Source organism: Panthera pardus, unplaced genomic scaffold, assembly GCF_024362965.1.
Source record: "Panthera pardus isolate Hobbes unplaced genomic scaffold, ASM2436296v1 HiC_scaffold_13, whole genome shotgun sequence".
In the NCBI taxonomy this organism is placed as follows: Eukaryota; Metazoa; Chordata; class Mammalia; order Carnivora; family Felidae; genus Panthera; species Panthera pardus.
In genome coordinates, this window is record NW_026526688.1 from 137,168,990 (window position 1) to 137,190,292 (window position 21,303).

Here is a 21,303-nt window from a genome sequence, read left to right on the forward strand (position 1 = left end):
AGGCAGTAAAGGAAATATTCCTGTTGTGCATATTTGTCCAATTTATCCAGCACTCAAAGAAATAGTGCAAAACACTAAACTACAGAATATACTAGTACATTAGTAAAATGCAACAGCAAAGAACATGAGACACCTACAGATATAAACCTAGTTTTAAGTAAAGATCTGGACAAAACTTGGATTTATATAAGCAATAAGTTAAAGGTGGTGATTTACAAGTAGGATTCTTTTAAATAAGATTCATCCTGGTGTATCTAAAATTCTATTGCAAATACAACCCACACTATTGAGACTTCTCAGCGATAGCTCTTACATAAAATTTAGTACAACTCTGGTTACATCTCCAAACTTAAACCTTTGTTTGAGGTAGAACAAAACAAATATATCAAAATATATAATTTAAGGAGAATTTCAGTTAATAAAACTCAAGTTTTGCCTAGTCATTAATCTTTTGCAATTTTAAGTTTTCATATTAATTATACTTCATGACTATTCACATACAAAGAGTAGATGTTTTACACACATAGGGGAATCATGTGCTTGTTTCTTCTTTTATCCATTTAAAACACTCCTATGTGAAAGTACAACATATACCTACATTTTTCTACTCATCTTTTCAAGTCTGGGTGTGACAGAATGGAGAAAATTGTCCTTAGGTATGTTTCCATCTTCAGATCATTTAAGCTTCTCCTAAATTTCTGAAAAAACTAATCATAAAATTAAGACAAATATTTTCATAACCACTGTCTCAACTGCCCATCTTTTTCTAATTTATTAATTGGATGGTGTGAAGTCCCTTTATTCATTCAACACTGAAAATATATTTCAGCCTCCCTGTAAAACACGACACTTCAGAAGAGCTTGAAATAAGGCTTCTCCTCATTCTCTGATGAGCATCGGGCTCTTCCAGTGGAATCAAGTAAGTATCCACTCTATTATTCAAAAGTAGTATTTGGAAGTCCAAGGACAATGGATTGTGAAAATGACATCCCCTATTTACTTCTCAGACTACATTCCCCAACTTCGTTGCAGCACACGGAACCATCTCATGGCTCATGTGCTTACCTTCTGCCCGATAAAGCCTAAGTATTTCCATTTTAGGGTACCCTGGCAAAGGGATTTTGTGGTATTTGATATTTTAACTCAGCCTAATTTTCAAACCACATCTAGATTTTCACATGTAAGTAAAAATTACATCCAAGGTTTTATACTCCTTTTTCTTTTTCTTTTTTTTTTCCTGTCAACATTCTTAAGAGCTGTAAACCAAAGCTCTTTTAGGGAATGTAGTCTATTTATAAAAGAAGTCAATGTTTTAATGACTCTTAGTTGTTGTTATTCTCTCTTGTTTTAAAGTAGACTGAACAAGTTAAAAAGTATGTCCAGTCATACTACTCAGTCTTATAGTAGTATATTCAAAGGCAGCATCTGTTGGCTGGTCTGTTCCTACTGACTTAACTGCGTTCTACATTCCGAGTAACTGAAATGTTGCAAACCATACCAAGTACAAGCAGATTTTATAATACGCATAATTAGAAATCCTAGTATTACAAACTTGTCAACTGTGCAGAATGGTCAATTTATAAAATATGGTAGGTTGAACTTTAAATGTTGACCAATAATTTTTCATGAAAATTTTAATATATTTTAGGTCCCTCATTTGAATGGATATCCATCATTACTTAACAAATGCCTGCATTTATTGGTATTAGCAAAACTTGAACATCTGTAATCCTGTAATGATGACCAGTGTATTCTTGGCAAAGTTTTCATTTCAATTCTTTCTGAATGGTGTTTTAAAGGGTACTGAGCTGCATCTTTACCTCTGATCTTTAAGAAACAGATTATTATATCCTTTAGTAACTTTACAAAGTGATTGATGGCACACACTTCTCCGTCAAAGAGATGCTCATCTAAATCTACAAAAAGATAAATATGCCCAGAAAGCTCACATAATATTTTCTGCTGAAGATACAATTCTCTCTGTTTAGGAAGTAGTTCATAGACTGTCATTCTTGAATGGGTTCTTACAACTCGCTCACAAATATTTATGACTTGACAAAGACTTTGTGAAGGGAAATGTAAACCATTCTTCTTTTTAACACACAACAGTGACCCAATTTTAGCAACCTTGAGATCTGATGCATACAGTGCACTGATGCACTCCTCACAAGTTAAAAGAGCTGATAACTTATTTGCAACATAACTGGCACAACAGATGAGTTTTTGCCTGTGATCTGACAGATCTAGTAACGCCTCACTTAGCGAACAATTAGACCAGTCTCGGCAAATATCCTCTTTGTGAAAAAGAGTCTTTATGCCGCTGACGCCATACTGACGCTGAACGGTCCAAAGGGCCAAGTCTGTCCTTCGAGCAATTGAAATGTCAAGGATGCTTACTTCACTTAGAAAGGCTTCATCTTGTGATCTGTATCTGGTCTCCAACTTATGGTAAGCTTTCTGGAATGCCATACAGGTAGGGTTAGAACTGGTTACTAATACCTGTCTAAGCATCTTGAGAAATAATTCCAGATGATCTTGACTGAATTTATAAGTCAGAAGATATGGAAAAGGCATGACCTTTGGGAAAACGTAATTCTGATAGAGCCATTTTAGGCTCTCAGCATTAAGCAAAAATCCCAGGAATCCTAGTTTTCGCTTACCTTTAATTATTTGATTATTGCTAGCGTCAGATAATGTAACAAAGATTGTCTTGGCTTCAATTAACACGCGATTAATTTTACTATAAGTTTCAGGCAGTAGAGGTCCTTTAAGTCCCTTTCCGTAACAGTTCCTACTATTAAAAATGTCAAACAGGTTGTTAATTAAGCGTAAAAAATGGACGGTACCAATACAGTTTTGAAAAGGAGGCAGGCCTAACGATAACAAGCACTCCAACGCGCTGGCCACACTCTCACTGAACAGTTGGGCAGCACAGTTCGTCTTCAGCACGTGGTTTTTCAAATTTGCAAGTTTTCTTGGGAGTCTTTCTATGTTTGCTAATTCTTGGTCCCCCAGGGCTACTAAGTCCACAAGGTGCTGCCAATGTGCCGTGCCATTAATAAACTGAATGCTTTGAAAATTCTGAAATGCATTTCTTATTAATCTGAGCAAATGGCAAGAATCAAAGAAGTATGCAATCTGTTGACTAGAAGATGAGGGATGCTGAAATGTACACTTCATGTTGTCTCCGTCAATATGTATTCCCAATGCTTTTGCCATCTGAACGCTGTGAGCTGTAGCATCAGAGGTGACGGCCAAAACCGTGATCCCTATGTCACTTAGTTTGCCAATGGTAAGACGAAGCAGCTGAGCCTGCAAATATCCAGATGCCCTGTTAACAAAAAAATAACCAAGAGGTGTTCTCCAGTGACCAGAAATACCCACGGCCATTAACAAAATAGTTTCGGACGCAAGGGGCGTTTCATCAGCATCAAGTATGCCGAGGCCAAAGTCCATAAACCCTTGCAAATGGTGACTGCTGGGGTCCCACTGAAGTTGTTGCTTGAGAGATACGCCTTTTATTATCAGTGAACAATACTGGTAGAGCTGGTCTCCGTTCTCTACTCTTCGCTGAAGAAAAGAAAAAATGTTGCTGTTGAAGCCTGGACTGGGTTTGCATTTGGATAACCATCTGGGAAATATAAAAATATATATATATATATATAAAACTCAAATGAAGAAATTAAAAAAAAAAAAGGAAAAAATACCTTAACTGCTGCTAAGTTGCTTCAGATCCCTATAGAAACACAGCCAAATATAAGTAGCCAAATTCTATGGACATTTTCAAGCATCTATTCAAATAGTTACCATAAAATACTAAGATAACAGAGAAGCTTAGACACAGAGTAAGTATTTCAATACACCATTGCTCATCTACTTCTTTAAGATATATACAAAACAATTACCCGGTTTGTTGTAACTGTCGTGTTTAGATCATAAACCAGTCTTACCTGTAAATTCAATGAAATGAGAAAACGGTTGAAGGGGAAGGAAACTTTGAGAACATCTAGCACATCTACCTCATTTTAGAGACTGGGAAACGGGGACAGAGGCAGAACTGAAGCCGCACAGCCCTTGCTGTGCTGCTAGCTGCATACAAGTGTGAAGCCCAGCTTTCCCGGTGTCCTGACAGTGCTTTTCTCACTGCTCCTTGCGACCTCAAATTGTGCCCTCAAGGAACAATGAAGGCGTCTGCATCTGTCTGCCCTGCACAAAGTACCTACACTACTACCTTAGGAGTTCTTTTGCAGTGTCCCTGACCTTTCCATACTGGTTATGCTTTCCAATTACTGTTAGTGGCTGTCTTCAGAATCCTTTTCACTCAGTTCTAATTTACCTCTAATTTGCTGTAGGGTCAGGAGAGACAATAGCCAAGTTTAAGAACTATCTAAAATAAGACAAATTGGATTCTCTAGTAGAGACTGACGTGTTCATCTTAGCTAAAGTTTACTTCTGTAACTCAAATGACTTTTTGGGATGTTATATTTCTGACTTGGGGGCTATATTTCAGACTGCCAAGGTTTCTTCCTGGACAGCAGGCCTCTAATTGAGATTTTAATGTACCTCGCCCTAAGTATTTCAGGACAGGGCTTTCCACATACTTTGCCGCAAACTAAAAGTTCCATAAATGAAATTTACCCTCATTACGTGCCATGCACACATATATGTAACATATGTGTGTGTATAATGCCAATTATGACCCACTGAATTGATTTCAAGATGCACTAATGGGTTTGAAAAACACACTTACAGGATGCAAAAGACATCAATTTTAAGCTGCTTATAACCTATTTAAGAGACAAATGTATTAATCAGTTGTTTATATTTTAAAATAGGATGAAACAGTAAGATAATGAGAAAATAGGACAGTGGTTACCCACCAGGGTGCTACAGCCCAGTAGTATATTGAATGTCCTTGGCAAATGGGTCTCCAAATTTTAATTGTTTAAATTTTTTTCTTGCATTAGGATTGACTCTCAAATGAACACCAAAGATGCTGTGCTGCACATGGAGTCAGTATATTATGAAACTACTTAATGCCTCTATGTAAAAGTTTTTATTTAAAAAAAAAAGTTTTTTAATGTTTTTATTTATTTTTGAGACAGAGAGAGACAAAGCATGAGCGGGGAAGGAGCAGAGAGAGAGGGAGACACAGAATCTGTAGCAGGCTCCAGGCTCCGAGCTGTCAGCCCAGAGCCTGACGCGGGGCTCGAACCCACAGACTGTGAGATCATGACCTGAGCTGAAGTCGGACGCTTAACCAACTGAGCCACCCAGGCACCCTGTAAAAGTTTTTATTTTAAATAGGCTTTTTAAAAAAAGCTTGTTCTGGGGCGCCTGGGTGGCTCAGTCGGTTAAGCGGCCGACTTTGGCTCAGGTCACGATCTCGCGGTCCGTGAGTTCGAGCCCTGCGTCGGGCTCTGGGCTGACGGCTCGGAGCCTGGAGCCTGCTTCCGATTCTGTGTCTCCCTCTCTCTCTGCCCCTCCCCTGCTCATGCTGTGTCTCCTTCTGTCTCAAAAATAAATAAATAAATAAATAAAATAAAAATAAAAAAGCTTGTTCTTTGAGCTTGATTTTTAAATAGATATCTAAATGGTATTTTTTTAATGTCTTGTTTATTTATTTTGAGAGAGAGAGAGAGGGAAAGAGGGAGGGAGGGAGAGAATCCCAAGCAGCCTCTGCACCAGCAGCACGGAGCCGAAAGTGGGATTCAAACTCACAACTGTGAGATCATGACCTGAATCAAAATCAATAGTTGATGTTTAACCAACTGAGCCAACCAGGCGCCCCAAGAGGATATTTTAAATTGAACAATAGCTTAGTTATAGAGTGATTATAAGGAGTCAGTTGGGTGGCTTAAAACTCTGCCTGAAAAAATACAAGGCTGAAGAGCCATCGTGCCAAGGGGTGTTTTTCTTTAAGAGTATTAGCTCCACTGGCACTCTTTTTTCTTTTTCAAAATAAATAACATTAAAAAACAACAATAAAAAAAGACTCTTAGCTCCTCCCATGGTCTTGTTTACCTTTGAATCTCTCACATCATCTTACCTATAGAGGGAGCTAATTTATTAATTGGAATGAAAACCTAAATAGAAAATTAGAGACAGAGAAAATCTACTAAGATCATACCATATATATCACTGTTATGATAAGGAAGGCTGAGGATGTTATGACATTCTTACAAAAGATATGTAAAAACAAACTACCTTAAAGACCCAAAGAACTGGAATTATAAGAAGCACAGCTCTGGGAAGGTTCTAGACATAGAGAATTCAAGAGAGAACTGATAAAGATCCAACATCAACACAAAGAAAATTACAGAGGTGACTGATAGTGGCTAATAATTAGAAAAAGATATGACAAGTTGAAATTAGTGAAGCAGGTACCTGTCTCACTGAATAAGGGTTTTCAAAAATATGAGTCTAGCTTGGTCTGTCATCATCTAATTTTTTACCGTATAACTGTTTCTCCATCATCACAGGAGGAAAAACAACTATTCAAATTGTCTCTTTTCTCCTCAAAGTTTTTTTAAAGTTTTAAAATTTATTTTTTGAGAGAGACAGCGTGAGCAGGAGAGGGACAGAGAGGGAGGGAGGGAGGGAGAATCTAGCACAGAGCCTGATGGCAGGGCTTGAACTCATGAAACCATGAGATCATGATCTGAGCTGAAACCAAGAGTCAGATGCTTAACTGACTGAGCCACCCAGGCACCCCTCTCCTCAAACTTCTTATCTCTGCTTCCCCAATTCTCTGCTATTATCTTTATGTCACTGAGAAAAACAGAAGCAATCCAATAAAAACTCATTTTCCTACCACTAAATCTGCTAACCTATTGAATCTGTGTCTCTGCCTCTTCCTGTTTAAATGAATGAATTGTCCCTACTCCTAATTAAGGCTAAACGTCTCTCCACAATGGTGTTAGATATTATCCCCCACAGTTATCCCTTCTCTTATGCATCACCAGTTCTCCTCTCTACCAGACCATTCCCTTAAGCATGCAAACATGCTGGAACAAGTGCCCTCTCAACAGGTGCCCTCCCTTTCATCTATGCTCCTTTCTACCCACAGACCCATTTCTCTGCTCCCTTCATAGCAAAACTCCTTGAAGGAGTGCTTAATCATTGTTTCTGCTTCTTAGGCTTCCAGTCTCCCTTGATCCCACTTCGGCCAGGCCTACCTCTCTACCACTCCACTGCAACTGCTTTTGTCAATGTCATCAATGACCTCCATCTTGCAAAATCCAATGGTCAATTTTGTCCTCCTCTTACTTGATCTCCCAGCAGCAGGGACAGAGTGGACTATCTCCTTGAGATACTTTCTACACTTGGCTTCCAGGCCATCACATCTCCTGGTTTTCCTCCTGCCTCACTGGCCACTCCTGACCAATAAATAAATTTACCAAATAAATATTAACTATAATGATTATAGATGTAATACATAAGCAGAGGTGTGTTAAAAAGATATATCTTTTTTAATAAAAAAATAAATATGGGGCGCCTGGGTGGCGCAGTCGGTTAAGCGTCCGACTTCAGCCAGGTCACGATCTCGCGGTCCGTGAGTTCGAGCCCCGCGTCAGGCTCTGGGCTGATGGCTCGGAGCCTGGAGCCTGTTTCCGATTCTGTGTCTCCCTCTCTCTCTGCCCCTCCCCCGTTCATGCTCTGTCTCTCTCTGTCCCAAAAATAAATAAAAAACGTTGAAAAAAAAAAAAAATTAAAAAAAAAAAATAAATAGAAATGTAATCAAATGTGAATATGTTTGACTATTCAGAACTGTCAAGATAAAATCTAGATACTTCTAATATATGAGAGTAATAGATAGACATTAACACAAAATTTTGTGGATATATATTTTTTTAATGTCTGAGAGAATATATACCAAACTACTAATAGCAGTTATCTTGGGAATTAGGGGAATGGTCTGGAAAAGGTCATAAACCTTTTTCATTTTCCAGTATTTACATACTTACGTATTGTCTGAATGTTTTATAACAAGCATGTATTACTATCATATTAAACAAGGTATTTTAGTTTCAGACAAAGTACCCAAAGAAATAAACAATTTTTTGAGTACTAAAATTATACTAAATAGATAGCGTCATAGCAAAAATACAAAATGGACATAAAGAGAGAAAAGATCAGTGTGAGCTGGAATTGCCAGAGACTATTTAATCCAGAAGTTAATGGAGAACTACAGGAAATGAAGAAATGTCTCACATAAACCACAGGGCAAAATCCATAAGCAGTGCTTTAAAACCAGTAAAGAGAAAATTTGAGTAGAGAAGGGGATATATCAACACAGTATCTATAAAAACATCTCCTGCCTAGCAAAAAGTAGACATTTATAAATAAGAATAATATCTGGCCTAAATAGTAAAATCAGATGATAGAAGAGAGTGAATAAGCCTATACACAACTATCCAAATGTTTCTGGTCACTACAATCAAAAACGGAAACAATATAAATGTCCAATAGTTGGAGAATGCCCCGGATAAATGGGGTACAACTACCTGATACTATGCAGCTATTAAAGATCATTAACTATGTAAAAGGAAAAAAAAAAAAAAAAAGCTAGCAAATCTAAGCACAGAAACAAGACTGGAAGCAAATTCCCTAAATGTTAATAATTGTTGACATATAATGTAGATAAACAATTAATGAATTTTCCATTCTTTTCTCTCACTTCCAAATTTTTTATTAGTATTACTTTAATAGTATGTGGAGGAAAGTTAATCATTTTTAAAAAGAAGATGTAATATACAGCATTGTGACTATGGTTAATAATACTGTATCATGCATTTTAAAGTTGCTAAGAGGGGGACCTGGGTGGCTCAGTCGGTTAAGCGTCTGACTTCTGCTCAAGTCATGATTTCGCCATTCCCGAGATCAAGCCCCACATCAGGCTCTGTGCTGACAGCTCAGAGCCTGGAGCCTATTTCAGATTCTGTGTCTCCCTCTCTCTCTCTCTCTGTCCCTCCCCTGCTTGTGGTCTCTCTCTCTCTCTCTCTCAAAAATAAACATTAAAAAATTTTTTTTAAATAAAAAAAGAAAGTTGCTAAGAGAGTAGATCTTGAAAGTTCTCATTGTAAGAAAAAAGTAATTTTAACTGTGGAATAGATAGTAACTAGACAGTGTGGTGATCTTTTTGTAATATATACAAATACTGGATACCTGTTATACACCCAAAACAAATAAAGTGTTATACATTAATTATATCTCCATTAGAAAATAAAACAGATGTTTTCCCCAAAATGGAAAACAACAATATCATAATTGACGGGGTTCAGGACAGGATCCCCAGAATGTGCTGCTCTGGCATGTGGATTATTTGTTATTTGAGAGAGGGAGCCCACGAGCAGGGGGGCAGAGAGAGGGAGGGAGAGAATCCCAAGCAGGCTCTGTGTTGTCAGCATGGAGCCTAAGCCAAAGTGGGGCTTGATCCCACAAAGTGAACCCTGAGATCATGACCAGAGCTGAAATCAAGAGTCAGATGTTTAACTGACTGAGCCTCCCAGATACCCTGGCATGTGGATTATTTTGAGTTGAAGGCATTTGAGACCCTGCAGGCTCAAGAGAAACTTTTATCCCTTCCTAACCACACAGAATAATCTAAACTGGGGAGGCTTTCCCAGAATAAGAGTTATTAACAGAGATAGATTTTATCTAAGTGAACAAAATGTATGGTAGGGCAAACATCTAATTACCAAACATCTGCTTCACTTATTGCCCTGTGAAGTGCATGCCTTTCCTCTGAAATCCCAGACCCCTATCCCCATATCTCCTTAGTTCAGAATGACATATATACCTCTTTTGTCTGTCTTTGGAATTTCCATGTCTATGTGGATTCCCTGTATGTACAGCTATTAAATTTAATTTTCTCCTGTTAATCAGTTTCATGTCAGTTTGATTTAGTCCAGCCAGAAGGACCTTTGGGGGGGCCAGGAATTCTTGTTCCCTTATATAATTAAGGTCCTACTGCCTACCAGCCCTCAATTTCCCCCTTCTTTAAAATGGGTGGGGTCAGCGGATGGTGGACTATGTGCTCTCTTAGAGTTTCTCCAGTTCAGAGCCCCTGAATCTGTTTTAAAGTTGAAGTAATAAGAAACCAAGAGGTACCTTCCAGGAGAGAGAGATGATGCTACTCCTGGCTGGCCTCTGTCCCACCTGCACTGAATTAAATGGAGTACTGCTCTTCAGAAAGCGACTTAAGGTCCACTGCACTTCCTCCTTCCATCTACTCAAAATGCTAAATAACCATTTAGGCATTCTTTCTTTCTACAAATATTTATCAAGGGACCATTTAATGCTTCAGGTACAATGCACAGTTGGGGGTTCGACGGTAGTGTAACCAAAAACCAGATGCACCTCATACTTGGGCAGCTCATGGTCCAGTGGGGAAGACAGTGTTTTAAGAACTATGATTCAGGTCTGGGGTGCCTGGGTGGCTCAGTCGGTTAAGCATCCGACTTCGGCTCACATCATTATCTAATGGTTCATGGGTTTGAGCCTTGCATCAGATTCTCTGCTGTTAGCACAGAGCCCACTTCAGATCCTCTGTACCTCTCATGGCTTCTCAGTCTTTTGGCTAAGATCAAGTGCAGGTCTTCTGTACCCCTCTCTCTCTCTCCCCCCTCCCTCAAAAAAAAATAAACATTAAAAGAAAAAAAGAACTATGATTCAGTTCTTATGTGTGTGAGAGGAGCACTTACAGCAAGCCAGGCTTCTGAAAGGAGGTCTAATTTGAGCCTGAAGACTGAGGAGTAATCACTAGGACCAATAAAGAGAGAGAATGGGCATTTCAGGCACAGGGAATAGTAAGTCCTGGTGGCAAAAATAGGCCATTAAGGAGTGCCTTACAATTGGAGCATGGAATGCTAAAGGGCAGGGAGGGAGGCCAGAGATGAGCCTCAGAGCTTAGCAGGGGCCGCACCACGGGAAGCTCAATAAACCACAGGAGGGAGTCAAGCCTCTGGTCTATAGGTAATGGGGAGGCTTATGCATCAGGAAAGTGACTGTTATGGGCTGAATTGTGTCCCTCAAAAAAGATATATTGGAATCCTAATTCGCAGTACCTCAGAGTGTCCTTATTTGGAGATACAGTCTTTACAGAGGTAATCAAATTAAAACGAGGTCATTAGGGTGAATCCCAATCCTAAGACTGGTCCTCATAAAAAGAGGAAATTTGGGCACAGAAGCACACATACATAAGGGAAGATGATGTAAGGATACACAAGGAGAAATACCACCAAGTACAAGTTATGGAGAAAGGCCTGGAACAGACCCCTTGCTCACAGCCCTCCAAAGGAACTAAACCTGCTAATACCTTGATTTTGGACTTCTAGCCTCCAGAAGTGTGAGACAATATACTTCTGTCATTTTTAAGCTCAATAAATAAATAAATAAAAATAAAAAGGCATCTGTAAAACCAGTGATAAAAAACAGTAAATATTGAGCATTACTTTTATAAGACATTACTGTAAAGTCACTGAGTTATTTGCTTCATACTAAGTGAATTATAAATATATCCATGTATTTTGACCACAAATCCTACAAAATTATTTACCAAAATTTCCTCCCTGAACAACCCACACTGGGCATCAACTACAGTGCTTAACAAAAATGCAGATTTTTATGCTTAGCCTCAAACCAATGTGTCAATCTAGAACTATTGTAGATTTTTCTAGGATAGTCAGATATTAAAACTACCGAAGTATATTAGAAATCCCAATATTTTCAGATTCAAATTTTATCACCGAGAATATCTCTGTCTGGAAGATGCAAAAAATTTGTCAGATTATAGACCTTCATTTTGTTGGTGAAAATCTGCTGTTGTGATAATATGAAAATACCACTATAAGTTTTTAAAAAGAGCAAATGGACTAATAAATGAGAGTCTGAATACAAACAGCTTCAACACATAAAATACAATTAAATAATAAAATACTTGTTTATTTAACATCTAAAAAGTAATTCACTTACGTCCTGAGGATGGAAGAATGAGGCAGCTTGAGAATCTTTCTTACATAATCATAGACTTTGCTACTGCACAAGTAGAGTGTACATGCAAACTGTTTCATTTCTGTGGAGTACTCAGCTGTTTCTCTCCAGTTATACAATTCCCACTTAAAATCTGTTAAAATAAATTTATTTATTCTTTGTGATGAAGAAGGTGTACAGTAACATTCTAAGGTACAGATCATAGCATTTGGATATAAAAAGTAGTGGCCATCAAAATACAAATACAAATACCATCACAGTTTAACTGAGTTTGTTTCAAAGGCTAATATCCAATCTTAGGACCTCTTGACCAATTTATCCTGCTCATCCTGGATCGTTTCACTCAAAAGAGGGAAGAAGAAAGTTTCAACTTGAATCATTATGTTTTATTATTCACTGGCAGCCTAAGTGGAGAATTTTAGAGAAACAGGGAAGAAGATAAAATAACTGGATAAAATTAAGTCTCTGGATTATGAGCACATTTATTTATTTTGCTTCCTGGTTACTATTTATCTGAGGGTACAAATGAGACACAAGAAATAATTCCGGCAATAGGATGCTATTCAAATTGAACAGATGACCTTGCCTACTTTGAGGGGAAAAAAAATCCTCTGTTCCTGGGGGGGATCCCTGTTTATTACACCTCTGTCCCCCTCCTGGAAAAACACAAAATATTCTCCTCCTTTGGAGATACCTGCTCTTTTCTAGAAACAAGACATACTTATTTTTTACCAGGATGTAAATCCAAAATCTCTGCTGGCTTTCATCAAAGAGTAAGTTGGCTATACTTAAATTCTGTCCCTCTTCAAATATGTTGGTTCACAAAGAAAAGAGTAGGTAGTCTTTCCAATGGACATGTATATCTTCCATAGGATATTTTAGAAAATAATATATGGAGACTCAAAGAATTTTCAAGCTCAAAGGGAACTGGAAAATTACCTGGTTCGACTCCACTGCAAAAACGCTTCGGTGATAAATTATGTAAGCACTTAAATTGTTTAAAAAGAATTTGCAGTAAAGCGAGTAAGTGCTTTATAAAAAATGAAAAGTACAGTATATGGTATAAGCCATATGATCTAACCTCTGGGTAGTTGGATTATGTGTTACTTTTATCATTATATATTTCTTTGCCTTTCCTATAATAAGTACATTACTTTTTTTTTTTTTTTTTAATTTTTTTTAACGTTTATTTATTTTTGAGACAGAGAGAGACAGAGCATGAACGGGGGAGGGTCAGAGAGAGAGGGAGACACAGAATCTGAAACAGGCTCCAGGCTCTGAGCTGTCAGCACAGAGCCCGACGCGGGGCTCGAACTCACGGACCGCGAGATCATGACCTGAGCCGAAGTCGGCCGCTTAACCGACTGAGCCACCCAGGCGCCCCAGTACATTACTTTTAAAACTGGAAATACATAAAAGGATTTTGGCAATTACTTTTCCTTCTTTTTGCTTACCCTGAGACTTCATGTCTCAGCTAAAAGCATGTTTTCATAGGCAACAGCAAAGTAAATACTTTAATGATATTTCAGGAAAAGGGAACATCACAGGGCAACAATGGGTGATTCAGTCAGTTAAGCATCTAACTCTTGGTGTCATGGTCTCACGGTTCATGAGCTCAAGCCCAGCACTGGGCTCTGTGCTGACAGCACAGCACAGAGCCTGCTTGGGATTCTGTGTCTCCTCTCTCTCTGCCTCTTCCCCACACACATGTGTATGTGCATGTGTGCGCTCTCTCTCTCAAAAGAAACTTTAAAAAAAAAGAAAGAAAGAAAGAAAAAAGAAAAGGGGAACATCATACCTGAAAACTGTGCTCGTAGCAGACACTCTGTTTCTTCAGAAAGTAGTTTCTCTTCGACAAGTGCATCAATTAGTCGTAAGCCCTTTCTCTTCTTGATCATCCTGTAGTTTTTCACAGAAACCAGTCTTTTTTTGGACACTTGTAGCATCTGTTGCACCTCAGCCAGTTTCTCTGCACCAATTGTCAGAGGTCTCTTTAAACTGTAGTTGTGGTCCTCAGTAGCAACCTCTTGAGAATTATCAGGAAGTGGCTGTTTTAGGATTTTCTGTTTTGCTTTACCTTTAAGGTGTACACCTTGAAGAACCTACAACAGAAATATAAAATTAAGGTTATTTTTGAAATGATCACACAGAAGGCGGTCTATAAAAATACCACTAAATCAAAGGACTCACCTTTAATGTGGAGAGTTGTTTCAAAAAAAGGTCATAATCTCTAATTTCTTGAAATGTATTTATAGGAAAATGTGAACAGGGTTTAAGGTTTTTTGGGTTTTTTTTTCATCCATATAGAAATAGTAACCTGATGTCGAAAGTTAACATGATGTTGAAAGTTTCTGAAATGGGTTAAGTAACAACAGAAAGGTGGTAATTTGGGAAGGCTTCGTGGAAATGAGTTTTGAGCAGTGTTTTAAGACAGCAATGACATGATTTAATGGTGGGGACAGGAAAATTATTTGTGCAAAAAGGAAGGCATAGTGGACAGAGAATGGGCTTTGGAATTGAGACTAATCTGGGTTTAATCATGGCTCCCTCATTTATTAGCTGTCACTAAACCTCTACAATCCCTCATCTCCTCATTTGTATAACTGTAATAATACAGAGTTGTTTTAAGGATACAATAGAATAATTTATGTAAATCTCCTAGCACAATGCCTAGACCACTGTAGGTCTCAATAAATAGTAACTATTATTCATTTTACAAAAGCATGAAAGTTAGTCAATTTATCACATATACAGAAGTTAGTACATGTGGTTTGAAAAGAGAATTTGGAGCAGTTAGAAATGCACAATTAAAAGGAAGCTCTTAGAGCTTAGGAGTTTGGATTTGACACCAATGACATTCTTCTGAATACAGGAATGAGAGAAAACAATACCGAAAGGAAATTCCCATGGATAAGAGGCAAGGATAGCGTCAGCAGAGAACAGCTAGAGGACTACTGCAGACTGTGCAGCGAGGAGTGCGTACAGCAATGTGGCCAAGGGGTAAAAGGATAACATAAAAAAAGAAACCTAAGAACGTAACACTAATCCTGGTGACTGATTCATAGAAAGCCCTCTATTTTCCATAGATACCTCTCTATATCAATGCTAACAATTAAGCATATTTTTGGTCAAGATCAACATTACTGGGAGGAGCCCGAAAAAGGCATAATTTCTAAGTATTATGGAAACTGTGTCAAACAAAAGCCTGAATTCTAAGGCATCTACTAGTTAATTTTTGTGATCAATTTAGTAATCTTTATGTGGGTCTAGAAAATGATTTGCATTTATATACCTTAAAAACTTCAAAGCAGAATTACTAATATTACATATAGATTAAAAACAAAAAACCAAAAACCTAGTTTTCTACACATTTAAAATCTATTAATGGATTTATTTTAAGATTTAGGATTTTTTTTTAATCTTTGTAAATTCTAGCTATAATGTGAGGTATCTTGGTTTTTAAAGGCTCTGTAGAATTTAGTTTTGTTTACACCTAGATTTAAGTACCTTGTATAGAGAAACAGAAGGCACAGCTCCTTTTTTCAGCTTTCTTCTTATGCCATATGACTCAAAGTCACTTTCTTGAAAATGTTTGGAACATAGTATAGCACCTGGTCCTGGGATCCAAATCTTTTTGCTTCTGGGGTCCACACGATTAACAGCCCTGATCCATTTTGAGCGCTGTATGGTATCAGTTGGAAATCTACAGCAATCATATTAAAGTTCCATTAACATGAAAATATTATGGTACTACAGTATTTATTACATAAACCCATTTATTATTTAACTGCTTCGTATAAACATCAAGTCCAGTTAAATTTACTTAATCTGATTTCAAAGTTCTTTGATTTTTTGAATCCAAGAGTTCAGTATCTAAGTGAGCTCATTTGCTTTAATTTCTGAGGGCAATTCTCATATTAAATATCCTACATTTTGTCTTCACTGACTACATTAACGGAATCTGCTCAAATTTAGTATGTGTGTTTTTAAACTATGTCCCCAAATTCTTTACTTCTATTCCTTTCAAGGGGTGGAGCCTAATTTCCTTCCCCTTGAGTGTGGGCTAGGGTTAGTGATTTGCTTCTAAGAAATACAAAAAAAAAAAAAAAAAAAAAAAAAGGAGAAGAGACAACGGGCAATAAGACTAAGTAATAAAAGGTACTTGCTCCCTCTTTTCAATGGTTTTTCTCTGGGAAAATTTCTCTGCCATGTGAGAAGCAGTCCTGCAGAAATATGTCCACTGGGCAAGAAACAGGCTTCCCCGCTAAAGGCCACATGAGTCTTTCTGAAACTGCACCCTTCAGCCTCATCAAGTGTTCAGAACATTCTAGTGTTGGCTAACATTTTACTACTACCTTATGAGACAGCCTGTAACACCCAGTTAATTCACTCCCGGATTCCTACCCTCAGAAATTTGTGAGATGATGTTTCTACTGCATTTTGAAGAAATTTGTTACTCAGCAGTAGAAAACAAGTAAGTACATTTCCCATACTCAATTTTCCTCTTTTGTTTTGAAAGGCACCACTTTTTCATAGCCTTGAATACAAAAATTACCTCGTGTTTCTCTCTTTTTAATCCTAGCCAAATTACTATGTTTAGAAATTTGTTGGGGGGGTGGATCACAAAACTACTCTTTCTGCACCCTCTCCCTTGATTTACCTTGGAGACAGATCTACAGGTAGCTGTGTGAATTTTGTATATCTTAACTTGGGTTTTAAAGCATATGGTTGTTAGGAATTGAAACTAGTGAAAATTTTAATGTCCTCAGCTCATTGTTGGGGAAATATAGCAGTATGGTAAAACATACTTCTGAGATATTCTCTCAATCACCTTGAGAAAGAATACTGAATTGGAAAATCTGTACTTAACCTTCAATTACCTTTAACAGACATGTCTCAATCTCTCAGCTGCCTCACAGGGTTGTAGTTAAGAGTGCACAAGGTGACAAATGCATTCAAAAGCACTTTGTATATGGTAAAGTGCTACCCAGAGTTTGTTCTTTCCTAGGAACAACAATCCACTTTCAAGACTTTCATTTTATTGTTCCAGGAAGATGATGCCACTTGATCAAGAGGAAATTGTTTTTCTAATAAAGGTGAGGCAAATCTATGTCTTTTCACTGAATTCTTTTCTTAACTAATGGCACATCTGTGAGGCAGCTTTTCCACAGATGGGGTGTAGTCTCTAACCATGCAAAGGACAGTAAAAAGTTGGCTAGTCCACCAAGTTACATTACTAGCCTGATCCTCTGATGCGGTTTCCCAACTGGCATGCCTGCTCACTACAGTCATCAATCCCCTTATCTCATGGAATGGCCTGGGCCACTTGGAGCCCTTGAAGTAGGTATTACGGTCCAGTCCCAAACAGCTTTGTTGGTTTGCCCCAAAGTATTAAATATTTCCTATGCATAACACACCATGAAAGGCTTGAAAAATACTGTAGTCTAACAAGCATGACTAATTTGAATTCTGGACAAAATTAAATTGGTAATAATTGATACTACTTTTAAAGCATTTACCTTGTGCTATTTTTACGTGTGTGGGTGTGTATATGTTTTAAAGTTTATTTAAGTAATCTCTACATCCAACATGGGGCTCAAACTCATGACTCTGAGATCAAGAGCCACATGCTTTTCCTACTGAGCCAGCCAGGCGCCCCAGTGCTTATGTGTGTTTTTAAAACTGTTTTAGTCTTTAAAAAATTCTGCACGAACAGGTTACCTTTTACTGAAGATGAAACCAAGACCAGAACTAAGTATAGCCACCAGTAAATAGTAGTTGAAATTGGAATTCATGTTCCCCTATTCTAAAATCACCTGTGGCAAAAGAAAAATCCCAAACCAATCATCATTTCATATACACAATAATGAATTGGTTTACACTAATGCAGAATCTGTTTTCTCTCCTGTTAACTATGCCTTTTTTACACTATTGGCAGAAATTACCTTGGGCTCTCTGCATATCATATTTTCTGAAAAAGTGGCTAGGAAAATCCTTTCTACAGTGGTCATCTCTGGGGAGAGAGAGAAAGGATTGAGGGGTAAAGCTTTATACCTGGTAACTTAATTCTCTTCTAACAGAAAAGAAAAAAAAATTGAAACAAGGCAAAATGTTAACATCTGCTTAATTCTAGTGATGGGTACATCAGTGTTTGTTATGTATTATTCTTTGCCTGCTAATGTGTTCGAAATGTTTCATAGCTAAAAGTATAAAAATAGAATTCATTACAATTCAGGCAAAAACTCTTCCAAGTTATCATACATATATTTCTTTGATTATGAAATAAGTTGTTTAATTTCTTTACACCAATAAAAGGAGAATGAATCAAACTGTCACTTCTTTAAACTTGCCAGTCCCATCTCATATTTAACCATTTATGTGTTTGACAAAGTATCAGTATTCTCATAACAACAGTTTCCACACCTTTAATCATTTTGATTCATGCTTTTCAGCCCAAGCCCCTCGCCTGTGTCCTTGCAACATCTTTCACAATTCTGGTAATGGTGGTGAGGATGTTGGGGAAGGCTTCAGAAGACAGAATGCTGGAGCTAGAGCTGATGTATCAACAGGAGTTTGCCATGCAGACAGTGGCCACTCCGAGCAAATGCATAAACACAGATATAAAATAACTACTAGGATCTTACTGGTTGATAAAGCATTGAAAAATAAGTTAATTTGTAGACTGGAGAGGGTTAAAGAAGAGTACAGAGGTAGCTTGAACTGGTTATGGATGGGCTGGAGGGGTGGCTAAAGGCCAGATCACAAAAGATCGTGTGTGCTAGGAAGTTTGGGATCCATCCTTTAGGTCAGTGGCTACCAGAGGAGTGTGCACTCATCTACTGAGATTTGAAGAAAACATTAGAATTTGTTTTTATAATGTTTTGCCGCATCACTTAATTTTTGTGTTTCATAATACATATTAGTTCATCACTTCGTGTATGTAATTTATAAATCAGTACACATTTATCAGGGCATGTACTCAAATTTCTTTGTGGAGAGGGCTCCATGTTCAAGAAGTCTGAAGATGATGCCTTTGGGCGATGGCAAGTTGACAAATTCTTTCCAACCTATATTACCTTTTTGCTGAACCCTTACTTCTGATCAATATAACTTTGTTGCTACGATTAACACCATAGTATTCTAACTCCTTTTCCTGTCTCTACCTTCTTCTGCATTCCTTACAACTTCCTAGGCATAGGAAGACAAAGCTTATTCCCTCCCATTCATACATAAGGGCATGTGTTTAATTTAGCACACATAAAAAATAACAGAAATACAGAGGAAATTAAATTCAGGTTGGAAGACAGGTATTGGAGAAAAGTCTTCACAGATGAGTTTGGACTCTGCCTTTAGGCATTTGAAAAGCCCCAGGATTAAAAACCTTTTTTAAGGGAACTAGTATAAAATTTGCATTTTTAGAAAAATAATTTCCAGAAATCAGGAAAATGGAATGAATGGGAAGAAATCAGCCTGGATGAATGATAGTATACTACTGTAATAACTGCATCACTTTCTCTTCTTAAAATTAAGTAGGTCTTACTTTGGTCCTCAATATATAAAACAAATAAAAGCAATAAATGAATTCTTCCTCGCTTAAAGAATCTTAAGAAGGCACAGGAAAAGCAGGGCAGCAAACAATTAAAAAAAAAAAATTAGAGGAAAAGGAGAGAACTCTGGACAGAGTGTGTCAATAAAGCCAATGAAGATGTGAGTTTCACGGAGCAGTCGATATAATTAAAAGTTAAAAAAAAAAAAAAGAAGGTTAAGAGAAGGACTTAGAAGTTCTCACTTAGATTTGGCAACATTACTGTTGACCCTTTGTCAGTGCATTAGAGCAGTAGTGATCTGGCTACCATAGGTTGAAAAGTCAATAGGACTTAGGAAAACAGGTGTATGTTCCCGTTAGAGGAGCCTTGTTATAGAGGGAAAGCGTGATAGGGTAGTGCAGAGGTGCACACAGGCTCAAGAGTTTGTGTGCCTGTTTAAAAATGGAAGTAATGTGAGCATGTTCATCGACTTTAGGCAAGTAATCAGTAGAGGGAGCAATTTAAAATGAACAGGAACTAATTGATGGGGGAAAATCCCAGAGAAAAAAAGAAAGGTTACAAGATACAATTCTAACAGCTTAGGTGGAGGAACCAGCCCTATTTAAAAAACAACACAAAACAATGACTACAAAAGGCCTACCATACAGAGTTGAAACTCCTTAACCTGACATTTTTTTTTTTAATGTCTTCAAGATACTTTTTCCACTCCTCTGATATCTGCACTCTCCACCCCTTTACATTTTTCCATGTTATTCGTATTTAAGAAATATCTTCCTCCCACCCCCACTCTACAACCTAAGTTCAAGGTCCAACTCAAATCATCTGTCCCATAAAACTATTTTTTATTTTCTCATAAAAGTCCTTTGTCAGTGGTTTAACTCTGTACATCTATTACCTTAACAGACTACCTCTTTTTGAAGTACGTTTCTTTTTGTCTTTGAGGATCTTGCTTTACCCACTCTTCTACTTCGCATTGTGCCTTGAATGTCATGGATGGACTATAGACGTGGGTTCGAATTAGACTGGTCTGAAAATCCACCCCACTCTTGAGCCAATGTACCTTCCTTGCCATGACCAGATCCAGCCAGAATAGGACCGGCCTTGTGGAGCTCAGCCAATTCTACTAAATAACTTGTAGTAACAGGCAGTATTCGTGAAAATCCATCTGTACTCCTGTTCCTGGGTAAGCCACACAACTCTAATGGAATCGAACGCCTTCAACAGTTCTCCCAAACTGTCCACCCTTCCCATCTCCTCACGTCAAATAGTAAGACGACCGAAAAGAAGCATGACTCCTTTCAAAAAACCCTTGCTAAACGCCATTAGGCAAGTGGTAGGCAACGAGAAAGAATCAGCAATTTGGAGGTACACGCTAAGCCGGAAAGACAGGAAAAACATCAACTCTCAAAGGTCCCCGGTTCCTTTCCCTCACGCTACGCACGTCACGCCACGTCACGTCAACGGCGCAACGCAAGCCCGGCCCCGCCCCACCCTGGCCTACTGCCCGCCAGGCCGTGCTGGGAGTTAGACAGCCGGAGGCTGCTCTCACGCACTGGTGGAAGGAGAGGCCGCGCTCCCGGCTCAGCACGGTGTCCCGGGTGCTGCAGCCAACTGCCGAGCAACTTCGGGTCATCTTCTTGCTACGTGGGGCTCCACTTTGGGTGGTCCTACGACAGCATTAATCGTGATAAATTTAGCTCCGCCCGTGGATTCGGCGGCTACGACCTTTATTTGTCGGAAAAGGCGGGCTCTTAAGGTGCAA

At 38.2% G+C, this 21,303-nt stretch overlaps 1 protein-coding gene across 2 annotated transcripts; it reads right to left on the reverse strand.

Moving 5' to 3' along the window:
• Window positions 1-23: 23 nt before the first annotated feature.
• THAP9 (THAP domain containing 9) lies at window positions 24-21,300 on the reverse strand. Of its 2 annotated transcripts, XM_019465791.2 has the most exons (5): window positions 21,095-21,300; window positions 15,502-15,697; window positions 13,793-14,096; window positions 11,977-12,127; window positions 24-3,631 (listed from the first exon to the last, which is right to left on the reverse strand). In XM_019465791.2, exons 1-5 carry the CDS (start codon window positions 21,172-21,174, stop codon window positions 1,654-1,656), a joined length of 2,709 nt encoding a protein of 902 aa, XP_019321336.1. In that variant the 5' UTR covers window positions 21,175-21,300; the 3' UTR covers window positions 24-1,653. The 2 variants fall into 2 exon arrangements, with proteins under 2 accessions (XP_019321336.1, XP_019321338.1); XM_019465793.2 differs by lacking the exon at window positions 15,502-15,697.
• Window positions 21,301-21,303: the final 3 nt, after the last annotated feature.